Here is a 22,100-nt window from a genome sequence, read left to right as displayed (position 1 = left end):
ATGACATCACTCGTTCTTTCTCCCCCTCGTGACCCTGGGACCTTTTCTGGTATACCGACAACACTGACGTCGACGACTGGATCAACATGTACGAGCGAGTGAGTACCTACAACCGCTGGGATCCGACCCTCATGCTCGCAAATGTAATATTCTATCTAAAAGACACCGCCCGGGTCTGGTATGAGACGCACGAAGACCATCTGACCAGCTGGGACGTGTGCAAAGAGAAACTCCGCGAATTGTTTGGACGGCCGCTCGGCCGAACGCTTGCCGCTAAGAAGGACCTCGCCTCCCGAGCTCAAACATCTACGGAGTCCTATGTGTCGTACATTCAAGATGTGCTGGCCCTCTGTCAGACTCGGGCATGTTGGCGTCAACTTTGTGACAAAGTCGGCCACGTGTTGAAGGGAATCGCCGACGATGCATTCAACTTGCTCGTATACAAGAACTGCACTACAGTCGACGGAATTATTAAGGAATGTCGACGCTTCGAGGAAGCCAAAAGCAGGCGTATTAGCCAGCCGTACACACGCCTCCCCAACACGGCTGCGACTTCTTCATGTGAAGACCTGCGACACCAGGAAACTCCAGCGCCCCCAGAAAATGTGACCCGCATCATCCGACGCGAGCTCGAAGCTATGTCCCCTGCCCCCCTGCATCTACATGATGGCGACAACCGCTTGCCTACCATCTCTCTGGTACAGGCTGTCGTCCGCCAAGAGCTTGCAAACCTTGGTTTCCAGCCCGTCAGCCCTGTACGGTCTTCACCACCACCCGAAATCACTGCGATTGCTCCTGGACGACCTTCGTACTTCACTCCACGTCGGCGAAACCCTAACGATTGGCGGACAACCAACGACAGGCCCATTTGTTTCCATTGCCACCGCATTGGCCACATCTCCCGCCACTGTCGAAATTATTGGTCCCGTCGCAGCACATACCGTCCTCTCAGCTCCCACCGCGACGACGAACAGCCCAGCCACTACACGCCCCCTCCAGCCCAGCACAGTGCTTCAGTCGACGGCCAGATTCCCCGCTCCAGCCGCTCCCCGTCCCCCCTGCGTCGACAGTCTCGTTCGTCCCAACGCCGTCGCTCCTCTCCTGGCCCCTACGGACGCTCGCAAGCGGAAAACTAGACGCTGCAGTGTCTGGAGGTGATGCTGCAGTACAGCCCCAGTCCCAAAATCCTTGATTAGCCCTTCGCGCACAGCATAATTTGCTCGCCATTCATGTCGATGGAGTGCCTGTGCGAGCCCTGATCGATACAGGCGCGCACGTATCCGTCATGAGTTCAGCCCTACGACGCCGCCTCCGAAAAGTACTGACCCCTGCACCCAAAGCCGTTCTCCGCGTTGCCGACGGCGGAACGCCTCATGTTGTTGGACTATGCACAGCCCGTGTGACCATATCCGGCCGCCATACATCCGTTCTGTTCTCTGTTCTGGATCAGTGCCCTCATGAAGTCATTCTTGGCCTCGACTTCCTGTCTGAGCATTCAGCCCTCATTGACTGCGCCACTAATGTTGTTCAGCTTGATCTTCCTCTTTCTGCTGAGTCTCCGTCCCCAGTTATACACCGTCTTTGTGCTGTCGACTTTGTCCGTCTACCGCCTCAAGCCGCAACTTACATCTCTTTCTCATCTGTTCCCCCTGTACCTGATGGTCACTACGTAGTCACTCCGGAACTTGACGTCGCCCTGACGCGCAGCATTGAGCTTCCACACATTGTATTTACAATGTCGGCCAACCGAGCGTACCTTCCGGTCCTGAACTTTGGTTCATCCATCCAACCGCTCCCGCAAGGCATCTCACTCGCCACGCTGTGCCCTGCTGCCGAATGTGTGATATCAGTGGTGGACACCTGCTTACCTTCCACTCAGCAATGCCGGCTGCCTGCGGCCCCATCAACTGAGAACCCAACGGACGACTACGCCGACATGATCGCTTCTGACCTACCGCCAATGCAAGCTCGCGATCTTAGGTGTCTCTTATTATCTTTCCGCGACATCTTCGACTTTGATAGCCGTGTTTTGGCTCGGACCTCTGTGGTGACGCATCACATAAACACCGGTATATTCCGCTCCTCTCCGCAGACGTCCGTACCGAGTGTCCAGCGCCGAACGCACCGTCATAAATCAAGAGGTGGACAAGATGCTCGCAAAAGACATCATCGAGCCCTCGTCAAGTCCTTGGGCTTCACCAGTCGTCCTGGTGAAAAAGAAGGACGGCAGCTGGCGCTTCTGCGTTGATTATCGGCACCTCAACCGCATCACAAAAAAAGACGTATATCCACTCCCAAGGATCGATGATGCATTAGACTGCCTCCACGGCGCCAAATATTTCTCTTCAATTGATCTTCGATCGGGGTACTGGCAAATTGCCGTTGATGAAAAGGACCGCGAGAAGACCGCCTTCGTGACGCCTGATGGCTTATACCAGTTTAAAGTCATGCCGTTCGGCCTCTGTAACGCCCCGGCTACCTTCGAACGAATGATGGACTCCCTTCTTCGTGGCTTTAAATGGTCCACTTGCCTCTGTTACCTAGACGATGTTGTGGTTTTCTCGCCTACTTTTGCCACGCACCTCGAGCGCCTCTCCAATATTCTGACAGTGTTTCGTAACGCCGGCCTTCAGCTGAACTCATCGAAATGCAAGTTCGGTCGTCGCCAACTCACTATTCTCGGACACCTCGTTGACGCTTCTGGTGTACGCCCAGATCCCATCAAAATTCAAGCTGTGAAGGACTTTCCTCTTCCAAGGTCGTCGAAAGATGTGCGCAGCTTTGTCGGCTTGTGCTCGTATTTTCGCCATTTCATCAAAGATTTCGCCGGCATCGCTCGTCCTCTCACCGATCTCCTGAAGAACGACACCCCCTTTACCTGGGGCCCTGCTCAAGAGAACTCATTTTCATCCCTCGTCCATTTGCTGACCACTCAGCCCATCTTAGCACATTTTGACCCGTCGTCTCCCACAGAGGTTCGCACGGACGCCTCCGGATATGGCATCGGCGCCGTACTTGCCCAACGTCAACAGGGTCAAGATCGAGACATCGCTTATGCCAGCCGCCTACTTTCAGCCGCAGAGCAAAATTACACCATTACTGAGCGCGAGTGTCTTGCCCTTGTCTGGGCAGTGGCTAAATTCAGACCCTACCTGTTCGGCCGTTCATTCGCTGTTGTCACTGATCACCACGCTCTCTGTTGGCTGTCCTCACTAAAAGATCCCACCGGTCGCCTTGGTCGCTGGGCCAGCCCTCAAGCTCTAAATCTCTGTGTGGTGAGAAAGACCCCTGTCGTCACCTTCAAATAACATTTTGATCTTTAGGGCATACGTGAGGGCTCTTGTATACGAATGAGAAGCAAACCATGCAGCCTGGTTACTTTTGGCAAATACTGTACATCTGGATTAACAAGGCTGATTACTGGGCAAGTTGGTACTGAATCATCTTAAGACAGCCGGGAGAAAAGAACACAAGACTAGGCTGGACTAGCAACTGAAATTTTATTCACGGGAAGAGGCAAAAGGAATCAATTGGCGATTTTCATTCAAGCGAAAAAAAAAAGGTTCGTTCCTGTCTCACAAACCTGATCTGGGTACGTCAATCTCTCTGCCACGCATGGATTCATGTCTCCCCGCACTCCGAGCTGCTCCAGCCCGATGCTTCTTTGGAGGCCACCGTCGTGACACACGCCAAGGCTTCCACGCGTGACTCAAGCCCTCTAATGAGCGAGCCTTTCCTGTGTAGCGGTGTGTCTACGTACTCAGGCATCCTCTTGCACCACCCCGGACGCGTGTGACCTCATCTCTTGTTTCGAGCCGTCACCAGAGCCGGCACGAAGCTTTCTTCCTGAGAAGCGATCAGCAGCAAAAAAAAAAAAATCTCTCATGGGGACGGCGTCGTACGTTGTAACCAAGAACTTTCCCGGAGTTCACTTCCTCGCCAAAGAGAGTGTTACACATGTTAGCCTTGTCGATAAGGAGCATGTAGGCCAAGCAGAGGGAGTTTGAGAAAATGTATCAGTAGTAGTATCGTAGCTCTGGTGAGCCTGAGCTAGAAAGCCATTTCCGCCACCCGATTCAAACTCGTGACGTCAAGAACAAAAAGGACTCCGTGATCCTCGTTACAGCTGCCGTCTATCCTCTGAGATACACGCAAGAAAATTTCATGCCGTCACTACAGTTAGCTTGCGAAAACGTTTTTGGGTGACGATACCTGTACTTAGTTTTTTGACATTTGATATCTTATAAAAGCTCAGTTTTCAACACAAACAGCGCCTTTATTATTGAACACGGTAGTCTATAGGTACAGACCAACTTCAAGTTCTCCATAGTGTCTCCTGAAATTTACGGGGTAGTGCGAATATTTAAAGCAATAAGTTAACAGCACCGCAGTCGTAGTCGTCTGCTATTGCAGACGACTGCGACTACACGTGGTTGACTACGACTACGACGTACACATAGTCGTCAGCAATAGCAGCTACCACACCACCATGTTAACAAGCCGGAAAGAAGTGCCCATGGTAATTCAGGCTTGTTAGGCTTTTTTGGGACGTCCCAGAGAGCACAAACAGGGTAATTTCCCAGCTTTGCTGGCGCACGGATGGCTATCTTTAACTTGTCGCACGGGGTAGAAAAGTACTATTTCTGTGCTCTCGAAGGCCAAAAAAGGTGACCTTGATTGTGTCTTTTAACGCCCCATTTCCTAAGTGTAAGTGATGGTCTGAAACCGCGTTTCAAGCACCGAACTTGATTGGCTCGAAGAGCCAGTGATTTCTGCGACGATTTTACAGAGGAAATTGGGTAGTGTACTTTGTCGCATAAACAATACGTGCAGCTGTTAGAAGGAAGCGATAACAGCAGTCCCTAACCAACGAAGATGGCATCTGAAAATTCTCACATGTTCCTTAACGACATGAATCCGCATGCACGTAGTCGTTCCTTAAATACAAAGACATGATGTAATGGTTTGGTTTGGTTTCGTTCATGGGTTTAACGTCCCAAAGCGACTCAGGCTATGAGAGACGCCGTAGTGGAGGGCTCCGGAAATTTCGACCACCTGGGGTTCTTTAACATGCACTGACATCGCACAGTACACGGGCCTCCAGAATTTCTCCTCCAAAGAAATGCAGCCCCCGCGGCCGGGATCGAACCCGCGTCTTTCGGGTCAGCAGCCGAGCACCATAACCACTGAGCCACCGACATGATGTAATGTTCAAAATTAGGTCGGTGTCGTAGTTCCTGCTATCCTTTTAAGGATATCAGGCGTTGTTTGTATCGAAAGCGATCACTTATTTACTTATTTCATCAATACTGCAGACCCTCATTTGGGTTCAGGCAGGCAGGGCAGAAGAATACACGCACTCAATAAAAGAGCAGCTGCATAGTAAAACACAGAGAATAAAATTGTCTAATGTAGTACAAATATAATCTAAAATAGCTCACAAAGTTCCTTGTCAAAATCAACAGCCGATATCACTCCGATACATGTTGCATCGGTACATGTTGTATCATGTTGTAACAGCCAATATATCGGGTGTTTCAGCGAACACTTTAAAAATTCTCATAAGTAGAATTTTCTTGATAAAGATATGGCTTTTGCAGCATAGTATTACCAATATTGGCGGACACCAGAAAACCGGTGAATCGTATTAGGTAGTAAACTGGTTCACTAATTTTTAATAATTATTTTTTAACTATTACAGTTAGGCGCCTAGTTGCAATTAGATAATTGTAGCTGGTCGTTATTAATAGCCATATCAGTTTTTAGAATTTCGAAAATGCGATTATCCTCGGCGCAGTGGCTCGACAAAATTTGGCTTTTTCAACTAGTTACGTGCACTGGAGGGGATGCTTTGCCTGCATGTTTTCGATAGCGCATGTATTTTTCGCCCGATGCAGCCAAACTTTGTCGAGCCACAGCGGTGAGGGTAATTGCGTTCTCGAAATTCTAAAAACTGATATGGCTATTACTAACGACCGGCTACAAATATCTAATTGCAACTAGGCGCCTAACTGTAATAGTTAAAAAGTTAATTATTAAAAATTAGTGAACCACTTTACTACCTAATATGATCCACCGGTTTTCTGGTGTCCGCCAACATTGGTAATACTATGCTGCAAAAGCTATATCTTTACCAAGAAAATTCTACTTATGAGAATTTTTGAAAGTCTTCGCTGAAACACCCGGTATGTTGAGATAACGTAGATGTAAGGGCTGAAAAACAGCGTTTACTGGATGTTGGCTAAACTGACCCTTACTCCGGTGTTTCTTTCCTCTTTGTGGCAGTTTTTCAGTTTCCTTAGTATGAATCGGACTAGAGCGGTCCACTTTCCGCTTTTGTTTTTTTACGCGTTCAGTGCTTTTAACTTCCCCGCTGACAGCACATATAACTAACAACTTGGCTCTTAACGCCAGGAGACCCTCTCAAGTGTGCGCTATTGCACATATGCGCTGATGCGTGCCTCACAAGAGGCCGGATTACCTGCCAACCTTTACGAGGAGAACAAAGGGGGGGGGGGAATCAAACCGCAACCCGTTTTGTATTAATAGCTTTCGTGGATGGAGCGTGAAACAAACATAAAAGGGCAAACCACAGTTATGCATACAACACATTAGAAAGCAACAAGAACTGAACGGCGACCTGTTCAGCCACTCATTGAGTGAGTGAATGAGTGAATGAGTGCGTGAGTGAGTGGGTGGTTGAGTGAGTGAGTGAGTGTGAGTGAGTCGTATGAGTGAGTGAGTCGTATGAGTGAGTGAGTCGTATGAGTGAGTGAGTGAGTGAGTGAGTGAGTGAGTGAGTGAGTGGGTGAGTGGGTGAGTGGGTGAGTGAGTGAGGGAGTGAATGAGTGAGTGAGTGAATGAGTGTGAGTGAGTCGTATGAGTGAGTGAATGCATGAATGTGTGAGTAAATGTGTGAATGAATGTGTGTGTGTGTGTGTGTGTGTGAGTGAGTGTCTGTGTGAGTTGTATGAATCAATGTGTGAGTGAGTGACGGTGTGAGTGAGTGAGTGTGAGTGAGTCGTATGAGCGAGTGAATTCATGAATGTGTGAGTGAGTAAATGTGTGAATGAATGTGTGCGTGTGTGTGAGTGAGTGACTGCGTGAGTTGTATGAATGAATGTGTGAGTGAGCGAGTGTTTATCTCTGTGTGCGCGTGTAAATAAAAAAATTGTGCTGTCACGCTGACAGCCATTCCCGCATTTCATTAGAGGCAAGAGACCACAAGAATTTGTCCTCCTGGGAGGCTGCCGTGTCGCCAACACCGTAGCTTCGCTTAAGACGAGCTTCATGACGGCGTGTTAAAACGCGGCCCACACTGCTCTGATTGAGATGCCGGTGCTGCAGCAGTGGTTTCCGCGCCGGCATGACCTTCGAGGCCCAAAAATGCCCCAAAATTAACCTGTTATATATAAATATACAATTGCGTTAGTTATCTGTTTATAGTCACTACCGCCTGTCATAGGTTTGTATCACAAAGTAAAGTAGTACGTCGCCGGCTGCGCTACACAAGGCCGTGCTGACTTAGGAAATAGGCAAAAAAGAAAAGAAAAAAATTAATACGACCAGAATTGTCGAGCCTGAGCACTGTAATTCAGTGTTGAAAGCTGCCTAAAAATTCTAATTCAACGGGCCGCATTCTAGCATCGTTCCTCAATACCTCTACTCTCTTGACGCTACTCGGTGACAGGGACCTGGCCTTTAACTCAACGCAGCAAAAATAACAACAGATTACTCAGGTTTCTCCTCTACCGGGCTTGGCTGACACCGTAGACACGAGCTTCATGGGTCTCCAACCACACCCCACTCTTTACAAGCGTGGTAAACAACGCGTTGCAGGAGCGAGCATTGATTGCGACGCATACCAGTCGCGAATGGGCTTCGAGGTCTGTGTAACACCGACACATTCCAGCCCTGCCTTCTTCGTCCTCGCTCGTTCAAGGTGCGAATCACCGAGGCCGTACCAGAATACGGGCGACAACGGGCGACTGTATTGTGTTTTTTCTTTCTTTCTTTTTCTTTCGCGTGCCAGGCTCGGCGCTCCGCACTTTCCTAATGGCTGCCCTCGGTCGTGACGCTTGATTGGCCAAGCGCAAAGTGACGTCACGCCTCAGGTGTCTTTAGGAAACGAGCGAGCACTGACGGGTGGTTTTTCTTTGGTCAGCACTGCAGCGTCGTATGAGGCAGTTGGTTCTTTTTTTCTTTCTAGCGTTGACTCTGCCCGCTTCTCTTTTGAAGTCAGCCGCGTTTCTTTTTTGGTGGGCTTCTTTAATTTTTTCCGCCCGTGTCCTTTTCTGGAGCGTGAAGGTTCAGATCACGACATTTGTCAAGTTGACTTCAAAAAGCGAGAGAGAAAAAGAGCACAAAGGCTGCCGAGGACGGGCCCTTGCAAAGCACGCTGGGTTCACTGTACGGAGGCAGTGCTGTTTCGCTTTACTGTGTTTTGCTTGTCGGTGTTTGAAGGCGACCTCGAACTGAGTTACCGTTTCAGTGATGAACTAGGTGAAGCAATTCAAGCTTGTCGTTCGCGATTGCTTTTCTCGAAGTCAGGGCGTCGGTTTGGGGTCGTTTACTTTGTGTAACCTAGTTCGGTCTGGCAGTGAGTGAGTGCTGAGGCGACAGGCGAGACTGTTTGCCCTTGGGAGAAGAATTGACGCTGGTTTTTGTGTCTGGGAGCTCAGGTGTGTCTAAGCTGACAACAAAAGAGAAAAGTCAGCGTGTATCTACTTTAGACTAGGAATAAGAAGTGAACAATCCACGCCATTAAAAACTTAGGCTGCGTGTTGCTGAGATGAGGTGTCGATGAGTTCTTGCGTCCATCAGATAACTTTGAAGCTTCAAAACGATGCGTCTTCTGCAAACCTTTCACAAATAATTGGCTTCGTTCTGGCAAACCGACCTGTTCCTATAGAAATGTGACTGACATGAAGCCTGTTCATGCCTGAATTACTCAGCACAGCCAATCTCCTTACATTGCGGTCTATTTATTCAGAGTGTAACGATGTATTTTACGTTGTGGTATGCTGTAGCTCAGAAGCCGCTCTAAATTTTGATTATGTAAGCCCTTCATGTCTAATTTCGCGGAGTGTTAAAGCAGAGAGCTTATGAAGCAAACTCGTGCGCGTTGTTAACATATTGTCCTACCGACAAAATGTTGTATTCTGGTTTTTTGCCGTTATCGCCATCGTCATCGGAAACGAGGTCATGAGAATAGCTGCAACATCATCAGCCTCACCTACACAACGTCCCCTTTTGATCTCCAATTTCCGGTGACCCGTGCCAGCGGCGTCTACCCTATCCTCGGAAATTTCCTAATCTCCTCCCGCACTTGGTCATACCCACTTCCCCTAATGGCGAGATCTGCCATGAAAGTGGAAACCACCCCGCTTTCCTAACAGACCATGGGTTTACTTTTCTTCAGTGTTAGTAGCTCATCGGAACTTAGCGGTAGTTGAGTGTTGGACTCCTGGCGCATATTTAGGAAAATACGGGAGCGGAAGCCAGAGACGCAGACGAAATGAGAGAACGGCACAAAGACGGGACCAGGACAAGACCAGAACGGGACCAGAACGGGACAAGGGCGGGACAAGGACGGCATAAGGACGGGACCAGAACAAGGACGGGATCAGGACGGAACAAGTGCGGGGAAAGGACGGGAAAACGATAGGACTAGTCCGGGACGAGCACGGAGCAAGCATGGGATGAGCGTGGGATAAGCTCGGGACGAGTGTTCGTCCCGTATTCCAATCTCCGTCTGGGTCTTTGGCTTAAGCTCCTGTATTTTTCTATATGTTTACTGACAAGCACACCCACCACAAGTACTGCTAGTTAGTCCGTGTGTTTGGTTTGCGCTCCTGCATTTTCCTACATTGCAATTTTTCCTTCTTCGCCTACATGATCTTCCATCGGGTTAACGCCGACGTTGAAACACTTCCTCTCTGGACCGTTGCAAACCGGGTAAGAGCGCTGGAGCATCCGCTTATATCGGGCTAACGCCTGCTGCCCGGGAGAGTCCAGCGAACATTATGCAGACTCCCAGGGAGAATTTGCTGAAAGGGTTTACAGCTGTGCCTCAAGCAGCGCTGAGCAGTCTGTTAGTGCTGCAAGTGGCGTGACAGGTCAGAAGACGTTTGGGATTTAGACCTGTCAGAGAGCTGGCTTTAGATACATGGATCCCATGGAGAGTACCGGCAACGACATTACCAAACAGCTCTGTTCCTGTACATGGGTGACTAAGGCTTTAAGATGCTCTTTCATAGAAGCGTCTAAGAGAAGCCCGGACGCCCGAAAGGAGGGTCGAGAAGACAACGAGCTGTCGAGGCAAGAGGACGAGTCCTTTTGAGGGCCCCGTCATTTTGCTGCTGCCGGCGACAATGAACGCTTGATGGTTCCTCTATTGCGGCGTCTTCGCGTATGCTCTTGTCACGCCAGCCGTGAAGAGAAAAGAAGGGGCGCGGGTGAATAATGCCAGCGTGTGGTGGAGGAGGGGGTTTGTATACGGCCACTCGGACAAAAGAGTTCCTGGCCGCAGAGGTCGCGCCTCCGCTTCAAGGTTCCGCGGAGCCTCGGCTTCGTCTCTGCTCCGTGCTGTGGCACTTGAGAGGATTAGAACACGCGTGGAAAAGGGTAGAAGTAGTACATGGATAAACTTGCGCTGTTTTTCTTGCACGCGTTGATTGTTCAATTGCCCGTTTATTTGTTCTGACGGCTTTCAAAAGCATTCTTTTTGTCCTCTCGTTTGCATTTACCTCGTGATGGCCAAATCATAGACGCTTCCATCTCCATCTTTCCTACTTCTCTATTTAGTCTTCAGTGAGTGAACGATGGCATGGTTGGCAGAAGGCAATAAAACTGATTCAGACTGAGATAAAATAACTTAAATTAAATTAATTCACTAACTATATAATGCCCTCCGGCTTACACTGTTGATTTCACGATAGAATGCAGGGCTATAAGTATGGCTAAACCAAAGCTATAACAGCTTGCTGTGTAAAAAAAAAAAAAGAAAGGAGAGGGAAGGGGAGGCGGGTTCTGTGCAACTATCGCTCTGTTACATATCTTGACTTTGACGGGTGAGAGCCTAACAGTCGCGTGAGACGAAGAGCCTGAAAGACAACCGACTTTTCGGCTTCTTGATAAGAACGTGTGAAGCGTGGCACCGCTGAACGCTTTAATCGTCATCACACGTAGCAACATGCCAGATACGTTACCATGCAAACGATTCCAGGGGATCCCCTCTGTTCCTTCCCTCAAGGCGCGTTTGAGGTCTGAGCTTACTAGGAGACAGTTAATCCCCGGCCTTCAATCTCTTCAGAGCCTTTTCTTCCACATCTCTTTCTTCTTTCTATCCTTCTCTCCTAATTCGACCTCGCCCCGCGTCAAAGGCAAGGCGCTCGCTCAGCGGGATAGGCGTTGACGACTGACGGGCCGAAAACCGGAGTTCCTCGGCGGTGTAATAAAATGCCAGGCGCGGCCCCGCTGGGCGGTTGCGCGACGTTATGGCGCGCATAACTCATTTGAGCACGCGGTCGTGAAAGCTCGGGTGTGCCCGGCTTTTCGAGTTGCGTAACAGCTTAAACCTCCAGAAATTCATATCCCTTCTTCTTGCTTTCATGCTTTTAACGCGATATCGTTAAAGGTTTCGTTCACCAGAAAATCCGGTATCGGTGTTGGCGTTATGAGCGAAGAATCACGAACACGGCTCTCGCAGGTGGCCTCCAGAAAGGAACCTAGGAGGCAGGTGCGCCACGTAGGTCACATGACCTTGCAGCGTTATCACAGCCTGCTCACCGTGACAGGTAAATTATTTGTCGCTCGAAAAGAGCAACCTGGGCCTCACGAGGCCCACCGCTGAGAGCCCCTGCCATCGCAGCGGAGCGGCGCAGCGCTTAACCGCTGCACCACTGCGCCAGGAAGGGTACGAGAATCCCAGGGGTATCAAAATCCCGAACGGGAGGTACGTGATCATCAAGGACTTATTCTGCGGTCCGATAGCCCTTGTTTACAAAACTTCAGTAACCATTATCGTGTACCTCTATCGAAGTCTATGGCTTGTAACAAGGTGACTTCTCGCAGTGGCTAGACATTCTTTGTGTCGCAATCAATAGGTATTGAATTCTTACCTTCGCACTAGCGTCTGCTGTGAGTCGCCGCTTCATGCTTGCTATGTCCGAGATGGTTGAATTGGACATGACTAAAGGCAGTATGTATGAAGTGTGCTGACCCATACGTGAGGGTACTGCCAATTCGTAAATAGATTGCTTAAGAAGCAACTGCGACCCTCTTTGAATATTCAGCCGTCGCAGGGGCTTAGTGGCTTTAGCGTTCACCTGCTAAACCGGTTCGATCCGGTCGCGGTGGCCATATTGCGATGGAGGCAGGCGAAATGCAAAATATCACAGGGACACCTAATTAAGCCATGTGTTGGCCTTGCGTAGTATTAAAAACTGTCGGTGCCTTTCCAGGAAGTGACGTCACTTCCGGTCTGGTGATGTCACTTCCCTCAAGCCAATAGGAATGCTCCGGTCTGGTGACGTCATTTCTCTGCAGCCAATAGAGATGTTCCGGTCTGGTGGCATCCATTTTCTCCAGCCAATGGGCGAATTTTATGACCAACTATGCATGTTGGCCCCATGCGGCTTCGAAGGCTATCGCATTATAGACGGCTCTGTGCTGTGTGATATCGGCAGACGTTGAAGAACCTCAAATGGTCTAAATCATGCGGAGTCTTTCACAAAGACGTCTCCATAGCCCATGTGTCGTCGATTCGGAGCGTTAATCCCACATACCACATACAACCACATTTTGTTCCTTCGACTCGCCAAGAGGCAGTCATAAGAGATTCAACTAAAGCCGGAACAGAATCCGCTGTTTGTGTCACTTGCATTCGCTGACATGTCTCACCGCTTTAAAATGGCAGACGAAAAAGTCGACAGAGGTTTACGGCTTTTCTCACCTCAACGGAAAATAAACTTATGACCGCCGAACGTGCCGGTGTGACTGCGTAAGCGAGGCATGTATGTCATCCCCGGCCTATATAAAGGTGGCATGCAGACTCCTACGGTATATGTTCTGCATTGGAAGTGGTTTTCACTGAAAACAGTGTTTTTCCGATCAAATATTGTTTAAATAAACAAAAAGTACGCATTCGTGCTTCATCATTCACCAATCCACACAATAGAGAGCTCTGCCGTGTAGTATGTGTGCTAAGAGAAAGAAATGAAAGGCGACAGGGCAATTGAAACAAGAACAGCAGTATGAGAGGACCTTAAGCGGGTGGCCTTTAAATATGTTAATCGACCTCTCTTGTATTTGCTATCCTGGAAGTGATATGTTCGTTTTTTTGTCTGTTTTTCAGTTTTCTTGTTCGCGTTTCATTTGTTTCCGCTAATATGTTGCCAGCGCGAAACTTTTGACGCAGTTCATCTCAAAGACGTATGTCCAACATTCTTGGACAAAAAATGTTGAAAATTAGATAATTCTAAGGTACTGTTATGAAAGTACTGAAGGTAATAGTCCATTCTTCTGATGCGAAGCGAAATATTTCTTTGAAACTTTTTCCATCGCATGGAGCAGTTAGGGCTGTCATCAAAAAACCAAATCGGGAACGCTTTTGACGATAGCCAAAACAAGTAAGCCTGTCGGAGGGAGATCTGCGGTTACATTGATTGCTGTATTAAAACCTTACAAAACATAAAAAAATACGTTCATAAACTCTTTCCCGTACAAAGATGCTTTTGTCTTCAATTGTTGAGTATGAACGCTATGTTTTCGATCCCTGGTGAAACTTACAAAAGAGAGCGGGAGGTGGGAGTCATCTAAGTGTTCATCGCAAACCACGTCATCTGCGCCATAGTTGACTGTTTCTTTCGTCACCATGGCTGTTGGAAGACTTTTTGTTGAGATGTCCGTACAGTCGGGGACAAAAGTCTCCGGACCACGTGTTGCTCAAACGAAGCTTATAGCTCTACTATCAGACAGCGGCTGGATACCGCACTTGTGGAGATGAAAGAACTAAAATTTAACTTTTACCTCCACAAGTGTGGTCTCTAGTCGCCGACTAATAGCAGAGCTATCGACTTCGTTAGAGGAAAACGTGGTCCGGAGACTTTTGTCCCCGACTGCACATAGCGAAGCAAAGGAAAAGAAAATTATGTAGAGAACATGGAAGAGCACGGACAAGGTTGCGCATTTTCGAACAGCGTCGTCTGCACAACTTTCCCGGTAGTCGCATGTCGTGCAAATAGAGCTTCGTGTTTGCTCTTCCGTCCTCGGATTCTACCGGGTGGAGTCGCTACGAGCGCCGAACTTGCCGTTCGGTGCAAATACTATAGGCGCCTTTTGCGAGCTAGAATCACTTCCGAGTCAATATTGCGACTCCAAATGCAACACACATATGAATGCGCTTCGAACGTGTTATGTACTGTACTGTTTCGATATGAAACGCAAGGGCAGTTTTTAGCAATATTAATATTGTAAAGGGGGTAACGGCAGGAAAGAGGCTGTGAAAAAAATCTATGAAGCATACGATGTTTTGAGAGCTGTTGGATAGTTACACATCTAGTGTCGTACCGCATTCATCACAGAAATGAGCGCTCCATTAACCTCACAAAATGTTCGATAGACACTCCATAGACTGGCTACGAACTCCATATAGAAAATGTTTGTGTGTAGCAAAGCGTCTCAACGCTGACCAAAGCTGCGCGTGGCCAAGGAAAGGATGTAAATAAGAGAACTCCTTCATTTGGTCTCCAGCACATATCAATGTGTTCGCCTACAAAGAATGCGCGAAGTCTGGGCCAGGGGCAAACAGCATGGTTCTTTTGAACTATCGAGCGTAGTGGGGGCCGCTTTTGTTCGCCTGTAAACTGTCCTTGCACTCCAAGTCACCGGCCCAAGCCAATTGCATCATTTGGTGCCCAAAACACACCAGTGAGTTTGCGGACCGAAGCTGCGCAATGCTGACTGGCATCTTGCCTTGCATGTAATGCGAAGGCAAGGTAACCGCTAGTCCTTAAGGGTATATAACTGAGCGGATTCCAAGAGACGGCAAGCGTAGAAGGGGGCGGCAGAAAGTTAGGTGGGCGAATTAAGAGATTTGCGGGGATACGGTAGCCGCAGCTAGCAAAGAACAGGGTTAATTGAAGAGACATGGGAGTGGCATTTGCCCTGCAGTTGGCGTAATCAGGCCGCTGATGATGATGCAATGCTGAAACTGCGATTAACAACTGGGTTATTGAGGCTAGTTAGCATAGTCACTAGTTAGTAATATCTTCTGCCTGCAGTATCTTCTACGCCCCAGGTGCCGAGCCCACGCCCACTGCTCTTTCTGAATTTAGGCTCGAATGCCCCCCTCCCCCCTTTAACTCCAGTACGCTTGCCGACCCAGTATGCGCACTGCCAAAACCACGATTAACCACGACGGCTCATTCGGGCCAGTCAGCGAAGTCAGTGACGTCATCTCCAGCCCCCCTCTCGATGGTCTCGAAAGGAAGGGCGCGAACGTTCGGGCGACTACAGTCGTGCGGTCATCAGCGAGCTCGGCGGCCGCCGAGGTCGTACTCTCAATCGCAGTCCCGGGAGCCTTACTGCCGTGAGTCGCTGACATGCGCGGTCAGGAATTCCGGAGCGGCACGGGAGTACGGCGAGAAGAAATGGACAGAAAAACGCGCAAAAAGAATGAGGGAAGCAGAAGGCGGAGAAATGAGAAGGAACAGACGACGTATTGCGCAGCAGTGGACTCGCACAGAAGTGAGGGACCTTGCAGGAAACGACGGTTTTTGCGAGCGAAGAAAAAAAAATAGAAAAGAATAACAATAAGGATCAAAACACAAGGTGGAGAAGGTGCCCAAGTGTGGGAGAAACAGCTCTGCGGCTAATGGCTCTGAGGAAGATCATTTGGGAGAGGAGAGGACGACGGGCTGCGCGCGTTGTTGTCTGCTAGGGGGAGGAGGATGCTGGAAACAGAGCGTAAGGCGTGCAACTTTTGGTGTTTGTGTTTTTGTGGTTCCTTTTTTTCTCTGTTTGCCCCCACTGCGCGCTTCGTGTTCGTATGTGTATGTGTGTTTCTCCCGGGTGCATTATGATTCGGAACCAGGATCTCGCACTTGAATCTCCGGGCCAGAAGTTGTTGCGGAAACAACGCTGGCTTGATTGTGCGAGTTGGAAAAGAAGTTTGCATAAAGTTCTCACATCCAAGGTAGTTTGGAGGTGTGTAAGTTGGAAGGGTTCCCTAAAGCAACTGAAATCCGCAGAGAAGCCGGGAAACTGCAATTAGTTTATATATCGTTTCGGCCGCGGGATTTTGGCGAAGGGGGCTTTAATACCAAGTGCGAAGACAGACGAGGCCACGCAAGCTGGGGCAGCAAAGGCGACAGATTCCACACGGCGCGAGCCCTATTTCGTCATCAGCTATGCGCCACCTGGCAATGCTAGGTGGAAATATATATATATATATATATATAATCTTTACCCACTACTTCGTTCAAATTCGTAATTTAAACACCAAGAAAGATTCAGTGAAGGGCGCTTTAGCGTAGCCTCTTGGATTCGTTGCCGAAAATCAGTGTCAACGCATGAGTTTTACGTGTGTGATAGGCCGATGATGGTGACAGTTTATTTTTCTTTCTGGTATTTTCGCTTATATAAGATCCGCTTTCGTTGACAGAGGTACCCTAACGATACACGCCAACTTCTTTTTGTCTTTATATGGCTATCACGTCGCCGAAAAAACGGGCTGTTTAAAATGAAACACGGCTCTCTTTAGGTTTCACAATACACCTGCGAAACTACGGCAAGTATGTTTTTGGCAGTTATATACTTTCACACCCGTCTAGTGAGTTGAAATGCAGTAAACTGTTCACATATGTTAGAGATACGTATGAGATATTCTGAGACGCCATAATAATGAGCACTATTAAACTTTGGATGCTCACAGCTGGTGATGCAGGTAATACACGGCATTGATAGCTCCCCATATATGAAACTGTAAACCGCCTGTGGGCCTCACGTCGTTCTTAAAGCATTTGTAAAGAAAACAAAATACATTTCCATTGCCCACTACTGAAAGGATTGTCACAATAGTAAAGTAATAAGTTTCACAAACCCGTCGACGGTTGCAGTTTACGTAACTGCTGACAGCAACATAGTTTAGCATAAGATCTGCAGACACGAATTCACAATCAAACTCCCCCCCCCCCCCCCTCCTCCCTTAATTAATGTTTAGAACAGTAAGCAAATGTAAACCCCCTCCATTTGAATTTTTTCCTAAGTAGAGCCTTATCCAGTGCCTTAACTACAAGCAGTCCCCAGTGTAGACATACACAAAGTGGCCGATACTTACTCCACAGGGAGCAGAAGAACCAGATGAGTTTTAAATCCATCCTGCAGTGTTTTCAGCGAGCCTTGAGTCTGAGGAGTTGCCGATCGTACCCAGCAATGAACTGCGCTTTCACCACCGGCCCAGGTTCCGCGGGAAAAAACGAACCGAGCGGAGGAAACTTCAGGCCCTTGCGGTGTTCGTCGTTCCGACTTTCCTCCGGGATATACCGCGCGCAGCACTGGACTCGAGCAGAACGCTGTCGAGAGCTGACCGTGCACTATAGAACACCACACAAGCGCTACACGGTAGCGAAGTAGAAAGCACCACCCTGCGACTACCACTAAAGGGAAGCGATAAAACCCGCCGCAGCCGTTACCGCTTCTGCGTCGTCGATGCGTAAACGGTCCTGTTTCAAGCAACACCACCGAGAGAGCTTCGCTCCAGCTCCCGACGACCGAGTGAGTCCGCCAACACTCCGCACCGCAGCTTCCGTCCACCCTTCCTGCTTTGCCTGCCCTGCGCAACAACGTGATCGCGATGTGGAACGTCGGATTGACGTCCAGAGCTCCCGCGCCGTGAAAAAGCCGCGCAACAGCAAACCTGCCAGCCCGCGCGCGCTCAGGGGCCTCAATCTCTCTCTCTCTCTGCTTTTCCTTCCCGCTTCACAAGTCTCCTCTCCAGTTATGCTACTCACACTCGGCAGCGTTTCTTTCGGCGACGCAGTCACGTGACTCAACAGGCTGAGCGGTGCTCGCCCTTTCTCACCTCTGCGAATGAGTGAGAGGTGCTCTCAGGTACACATGCGCCTCACTGTCTCCTCCTCCTCCTCATCCTCGCCTCGTGAGGAGAGAGAGTGAAGCGTGATATTTTCTCGTTGTCGGCGCACCGTTTGTTGCCCTTCGCGCCACGCGTGTAGGGAAGGTTGGCAGCGACTGCTTTCTGAGAGGTGGTTTTTCGACGCTGGTTGGTGTTCCGTGTTTCGCCGCTATTACTTTGTTGTTAGTTATTTTTCGCTGGCCTCTTTTTCTTTTGAGGTATCATGACTTTTTTTTTTTCGGACACGTTAATGATTGCTGTCCCGCTGTCTTCTTCATAAGTTCGGAGAAGTGAGAAGTTTTGAGTCTTATTCAAGACATCCTTGAGGACTTGAGGTGTTAGGATACTAGGAGCTCCCGGGTTTGGGCAATGAAAGGCGCTGTTTATTCTTATGGCAGTCGTGTTACCTCACTTCTTTGTAATTGTCTGAGCTAGAGGCACAAAACTACAGCACATAAAGTGCAAAGCCGGAAAGGCCTTTCTTCACTAAGCACAATCCCGACTGGCTTCCTTACACGGTACGAATCAGCAAATGGATCAAACAGCCCCAGTGGCAACAGGGACTGGTATCATCCGTTATACTCTTTCGTCATCTCCCACAACCCGATATCTTAGCTGCAGCATAACCTCATGAAAAAAGCTGCTCAGCTTGCTGTGCATCCGTATGCCATGGTTCAGGTCCATTCTAATCAGTAATTATCCTCTTTAATCAAATGTACGCCGTGTCTATATACATTAGTTCGCGATATTTTCCTCTTCTTCCATACCTATGTCTTAGCTCCTTTGCACTCTCTACTACTACTCTATACGGGCTTATTCTTAGTCCCTAACTTTCAAATTACTTTGGGACTAGGACACACTCGTGGTCTCATACTTCTGGCGTGCAACAGCTATAGGCATTAGACTTCCGCATCATCAAATACCTTTACCTCCGTTTTCATTTCCCCGACACTCTTGAGAGGAACTACGGAAGCACAATGTCACCCAAGCGATTAGCGGCCGATCAAGAAAGCGGCTCTCCCTTGATAGTTTCGGGTCGTGGCCGCGTCTCTTTATCCTATCGCGTGTACGGCATGCATTTAGAAAGTCACGTTTTTTCCCTCCCTCATAGTTTAGCTTAACGCTACCGCGATGCCCCTACCGGCAACTGTGTGCTGTAGTTCACTTCTTCTATCTCAACTTACCCTTTAATGTCTGTGCGCATTCGCCGGCGTCTTTACCCGCCTTCGCGGTGTGCGCAAGGGCGTGTCGTTTCCACGCCACACGGCTGTGCGTAACGCGCGAGTAAATAGACGCAGACCGAAGATGCAGGGGGCGCCACGCTCGCATGAATACCGCCGCGCCTCTACCGGGAAGCGCAGATGGCTGACCTGGTACACGCACAAATAAACAGAGGGGAGTGCGGGAATTTCAGCCACCGCAGACCTTGATAACTGCGACGAACAAGTAAGGGAGCGTTTTCGAGTGAGAGCTCTGTGCGTGATTTTTGCACTTTTTTCTTTCTCGGGTAGAAAGAAGCTCCAGAGAGGATCTTGAAGTTTCTTCTTCTCTGGGCGGCATATTTCGTCCAGTGTAGATTGCTTTTCCGGGTTCTTCACCAATATTTTTCGCTGCTCGTTTCGTTGTGGTCATAAAAGGCAGGATGCCGAGCAAGATGATACTCGTGTGATTCTCGCGTACGACATAGACGTGGGACTGAGGCGCAATTCTGGAATTCTGGAAAGTCCGTATAACCTCAGCCTTTTATTCCTCTCCTGAGCAGGATCCCAGTCCAGTGCCCTGGCAACAAACTTTGCTCAAAGCGTGACAAACTTCAAAGGAAAGTGAACGAGATTGGCTATTCCCAAGAAACTTCCACGTTGGGCTGGAGTCGATGAAACGACGTGAAAGCGAAAATTCGAAGAAAAAGCAGTCTGGTGTCCCGAACACCGCAGGAGAAAGAAGCGAGGAAGTTGTTACATTCGTGACATGCTTCAAGAAATGTATGGCAGTTAGAAATAACGCATGTGAAAACACACAAGATATCAAAAACACGGAGATTTTCGTGCAGTTTTCGTGAGAAGTTTAGAGGTCAATAGGTTTGCTTCTGGTCCAAGCTATGTGCCTCGTCGAGCATTGCCAGCGTTTTAGTACCCTTGAAGGGGAGAGGTATCCTCGTCCCCAGCCCTCCGATGATTAGGACTTCCACGGATGTTAAAAGAGCTCCATGCACTACATAGTATACAGGCAAACCCTTTGGGCTCCTTATTTTTGGCAAAGGCCGTGCATCTTGCCATACGCACAGAAAATGGAGTGGATACTTTAGTAATTAAGCTTGGTAATCTGATTTCATTTCTCTCGACTTTATGTCAGTACTTTGGACGGGGCACCCAGCTATTTGACTCCTAGGAACACTAAGGCGTTTTATAAGTACTGCATGGCTGCTATGCACGCGGTTTAGAGAGGAGTAGAGTTGTTCAAAATTGCACCGAATTCGACCTATACGTGGCAGGTATCATGATGACAAACTGGGTGTAATCATAACAGTCCATTGCAGGGACATACCAAAGACGACACAACAGCACAAAAGAAAGACTAGACTCTCAGTCCCGGGCGACCATTTCCGTTAAGAAATTTGTGAAGAGATCTTGTTAACTTTTCGCCATTTATAATTAACTTTGCACGACAGCAATATGGTTTGCCTACATGGCTACACTCCCCTCTCCCCCCCCCCCCCCCCCCCGCCCCCCTCCACTCCAAACCACCTGTTGAGTGTCAGAATGTTTTTTTTTTTCCTCCGTGATCACACGTTTTTTTCTTTCTGTCTTATTCGTTAAAAAGCAGGCACGTTAAATTCTCCATGGGCATTTCAGGGGTTTTACTAACATTCGGTTACCTCGTATAGACATAAAATACGGAAAACGAAAAGATTTTTCTGCCACAATTTCAAAGTATGCTTCCCAGAAATTACTTCATGGAACAGCACCTGACCCGGCTGTATATTCTGCCCTCGTCATGCTTTTGGTGCAGCATTCCTATAATTGCCCGAGGTTGAACGTAGCAGGCACGAATCTGGTGGCGCTGAGATGACTCTAGAGGGTCCGGTCACCTCGGACCTTCTCGGTGACGTTTTCTCATGCCCTTTCTCCCCCCTCCCCCTAAAAAATAGAGTAAAGGCTCCTGATCACGTATCCGATTGTATGCGGTGATACCGCCGCCAATGCAAACGGCACCTTGACGCGAACGTTTACTGGGGGCCTGGAGCGAAGTTAAGGCTCCAAGTCTGTGGGCTTACAAAGTAAAATTCGACTAAAGACAATTCTTCGTCGAAATTCGGGCTAGATACAGACGAGCGCAGTTGTTCAGTCACGTGTGCTAAATATAAACAAAAAGCGCAGAGAGTACTTGTGGTGCACGAACTCCGGACATTCATTTGCCTCGTCGAAAAATGCTTGCCGGCCATTTCGGGTTATGCTTGATAATGCTACTGCATGAAATTCATTTCGGCGCTCCTTTTCCGGAACATGACAGTTTGGGCAAGTTGTATATGCATTCATCGACACATTTAGTGTGACGCACAGATCGGGACGTGAGGCCAGGAACAAACGCACATGATTGCAAGGTAACATTTGTTGGGAAAGCTTGGCTGAAAAAAACTTTTCAGCTCATAACCACATGCTAGTTCTTCGTGCTGTGGCCACGGTGCAGATAACTATATGAGAAGTGTTCAATAAGTCTCGCCTCCTGTGTTGTAACTCTTTAAGAAAATGACAAAACTGAAAGATGTTACGCTGAAACGAAAGACAGGACAAGACTGGAATATACTCTTTGCATAGAGGACACGGATGCTGACGATGCCAACGACGCATTGAATTATGACCTCTTATTCGCTCGCGAAGAGCGTTATCTTCGAATATTTTTTTTTTCATTGGTGGAAGCAAAACGCATGTTAGGACAGGAAACATACTGGAATACTAAAATTTCC

The 22,100-nt window shown here is 48.6% G+C and overlaps 1 protein-coding gene across 1 annotated transcript in view; it reads right to left on the bottom strand.

Annotated features, from left to right (window-relative positions):
- Positions 1-17,952, bottom strand: part of LOC149330697 (uncharacterized) — a 32,539-nt gene extending 14,587 nt beyond the window's left edge. The window contains exon 1 of the mRNA XM_089559937.1: positions 17,342-17,952. Within this exon, the coding sequence (XP_089416063.1) occupies positions 17,342-17,381 (40 nt within the window). The 5' untranslated portion in view covers positions 17,382-17,952. The remainder of the gene's footprint in view (positions 1-17,341) is intronic.
- Between the last annotated feature and the right edge of the window lie 4,148 nt (positions 17,953-22,100).

Source organism: Amblyomma mixtum, chromosome 9, assembly GCF_055824585.1.
Source record: "Amblyomma mixtum isolate Tamu chromosome 9, ASM5582458v1, whole genome shotgun sequence".
Classification (NCBI taxonomy): domain Eukaryota; kingdom Metazoa; phylum Arthropoda; class Arachnida; order Ixodida; family Ixodidae; genus Amblyomma; species Amblyomma mixtum.
The sequence above is the reverse complement of the archived record's forward strand: the minus strand, read 5'-3'. Positions and strand labels throughout refer to the sequence as shown.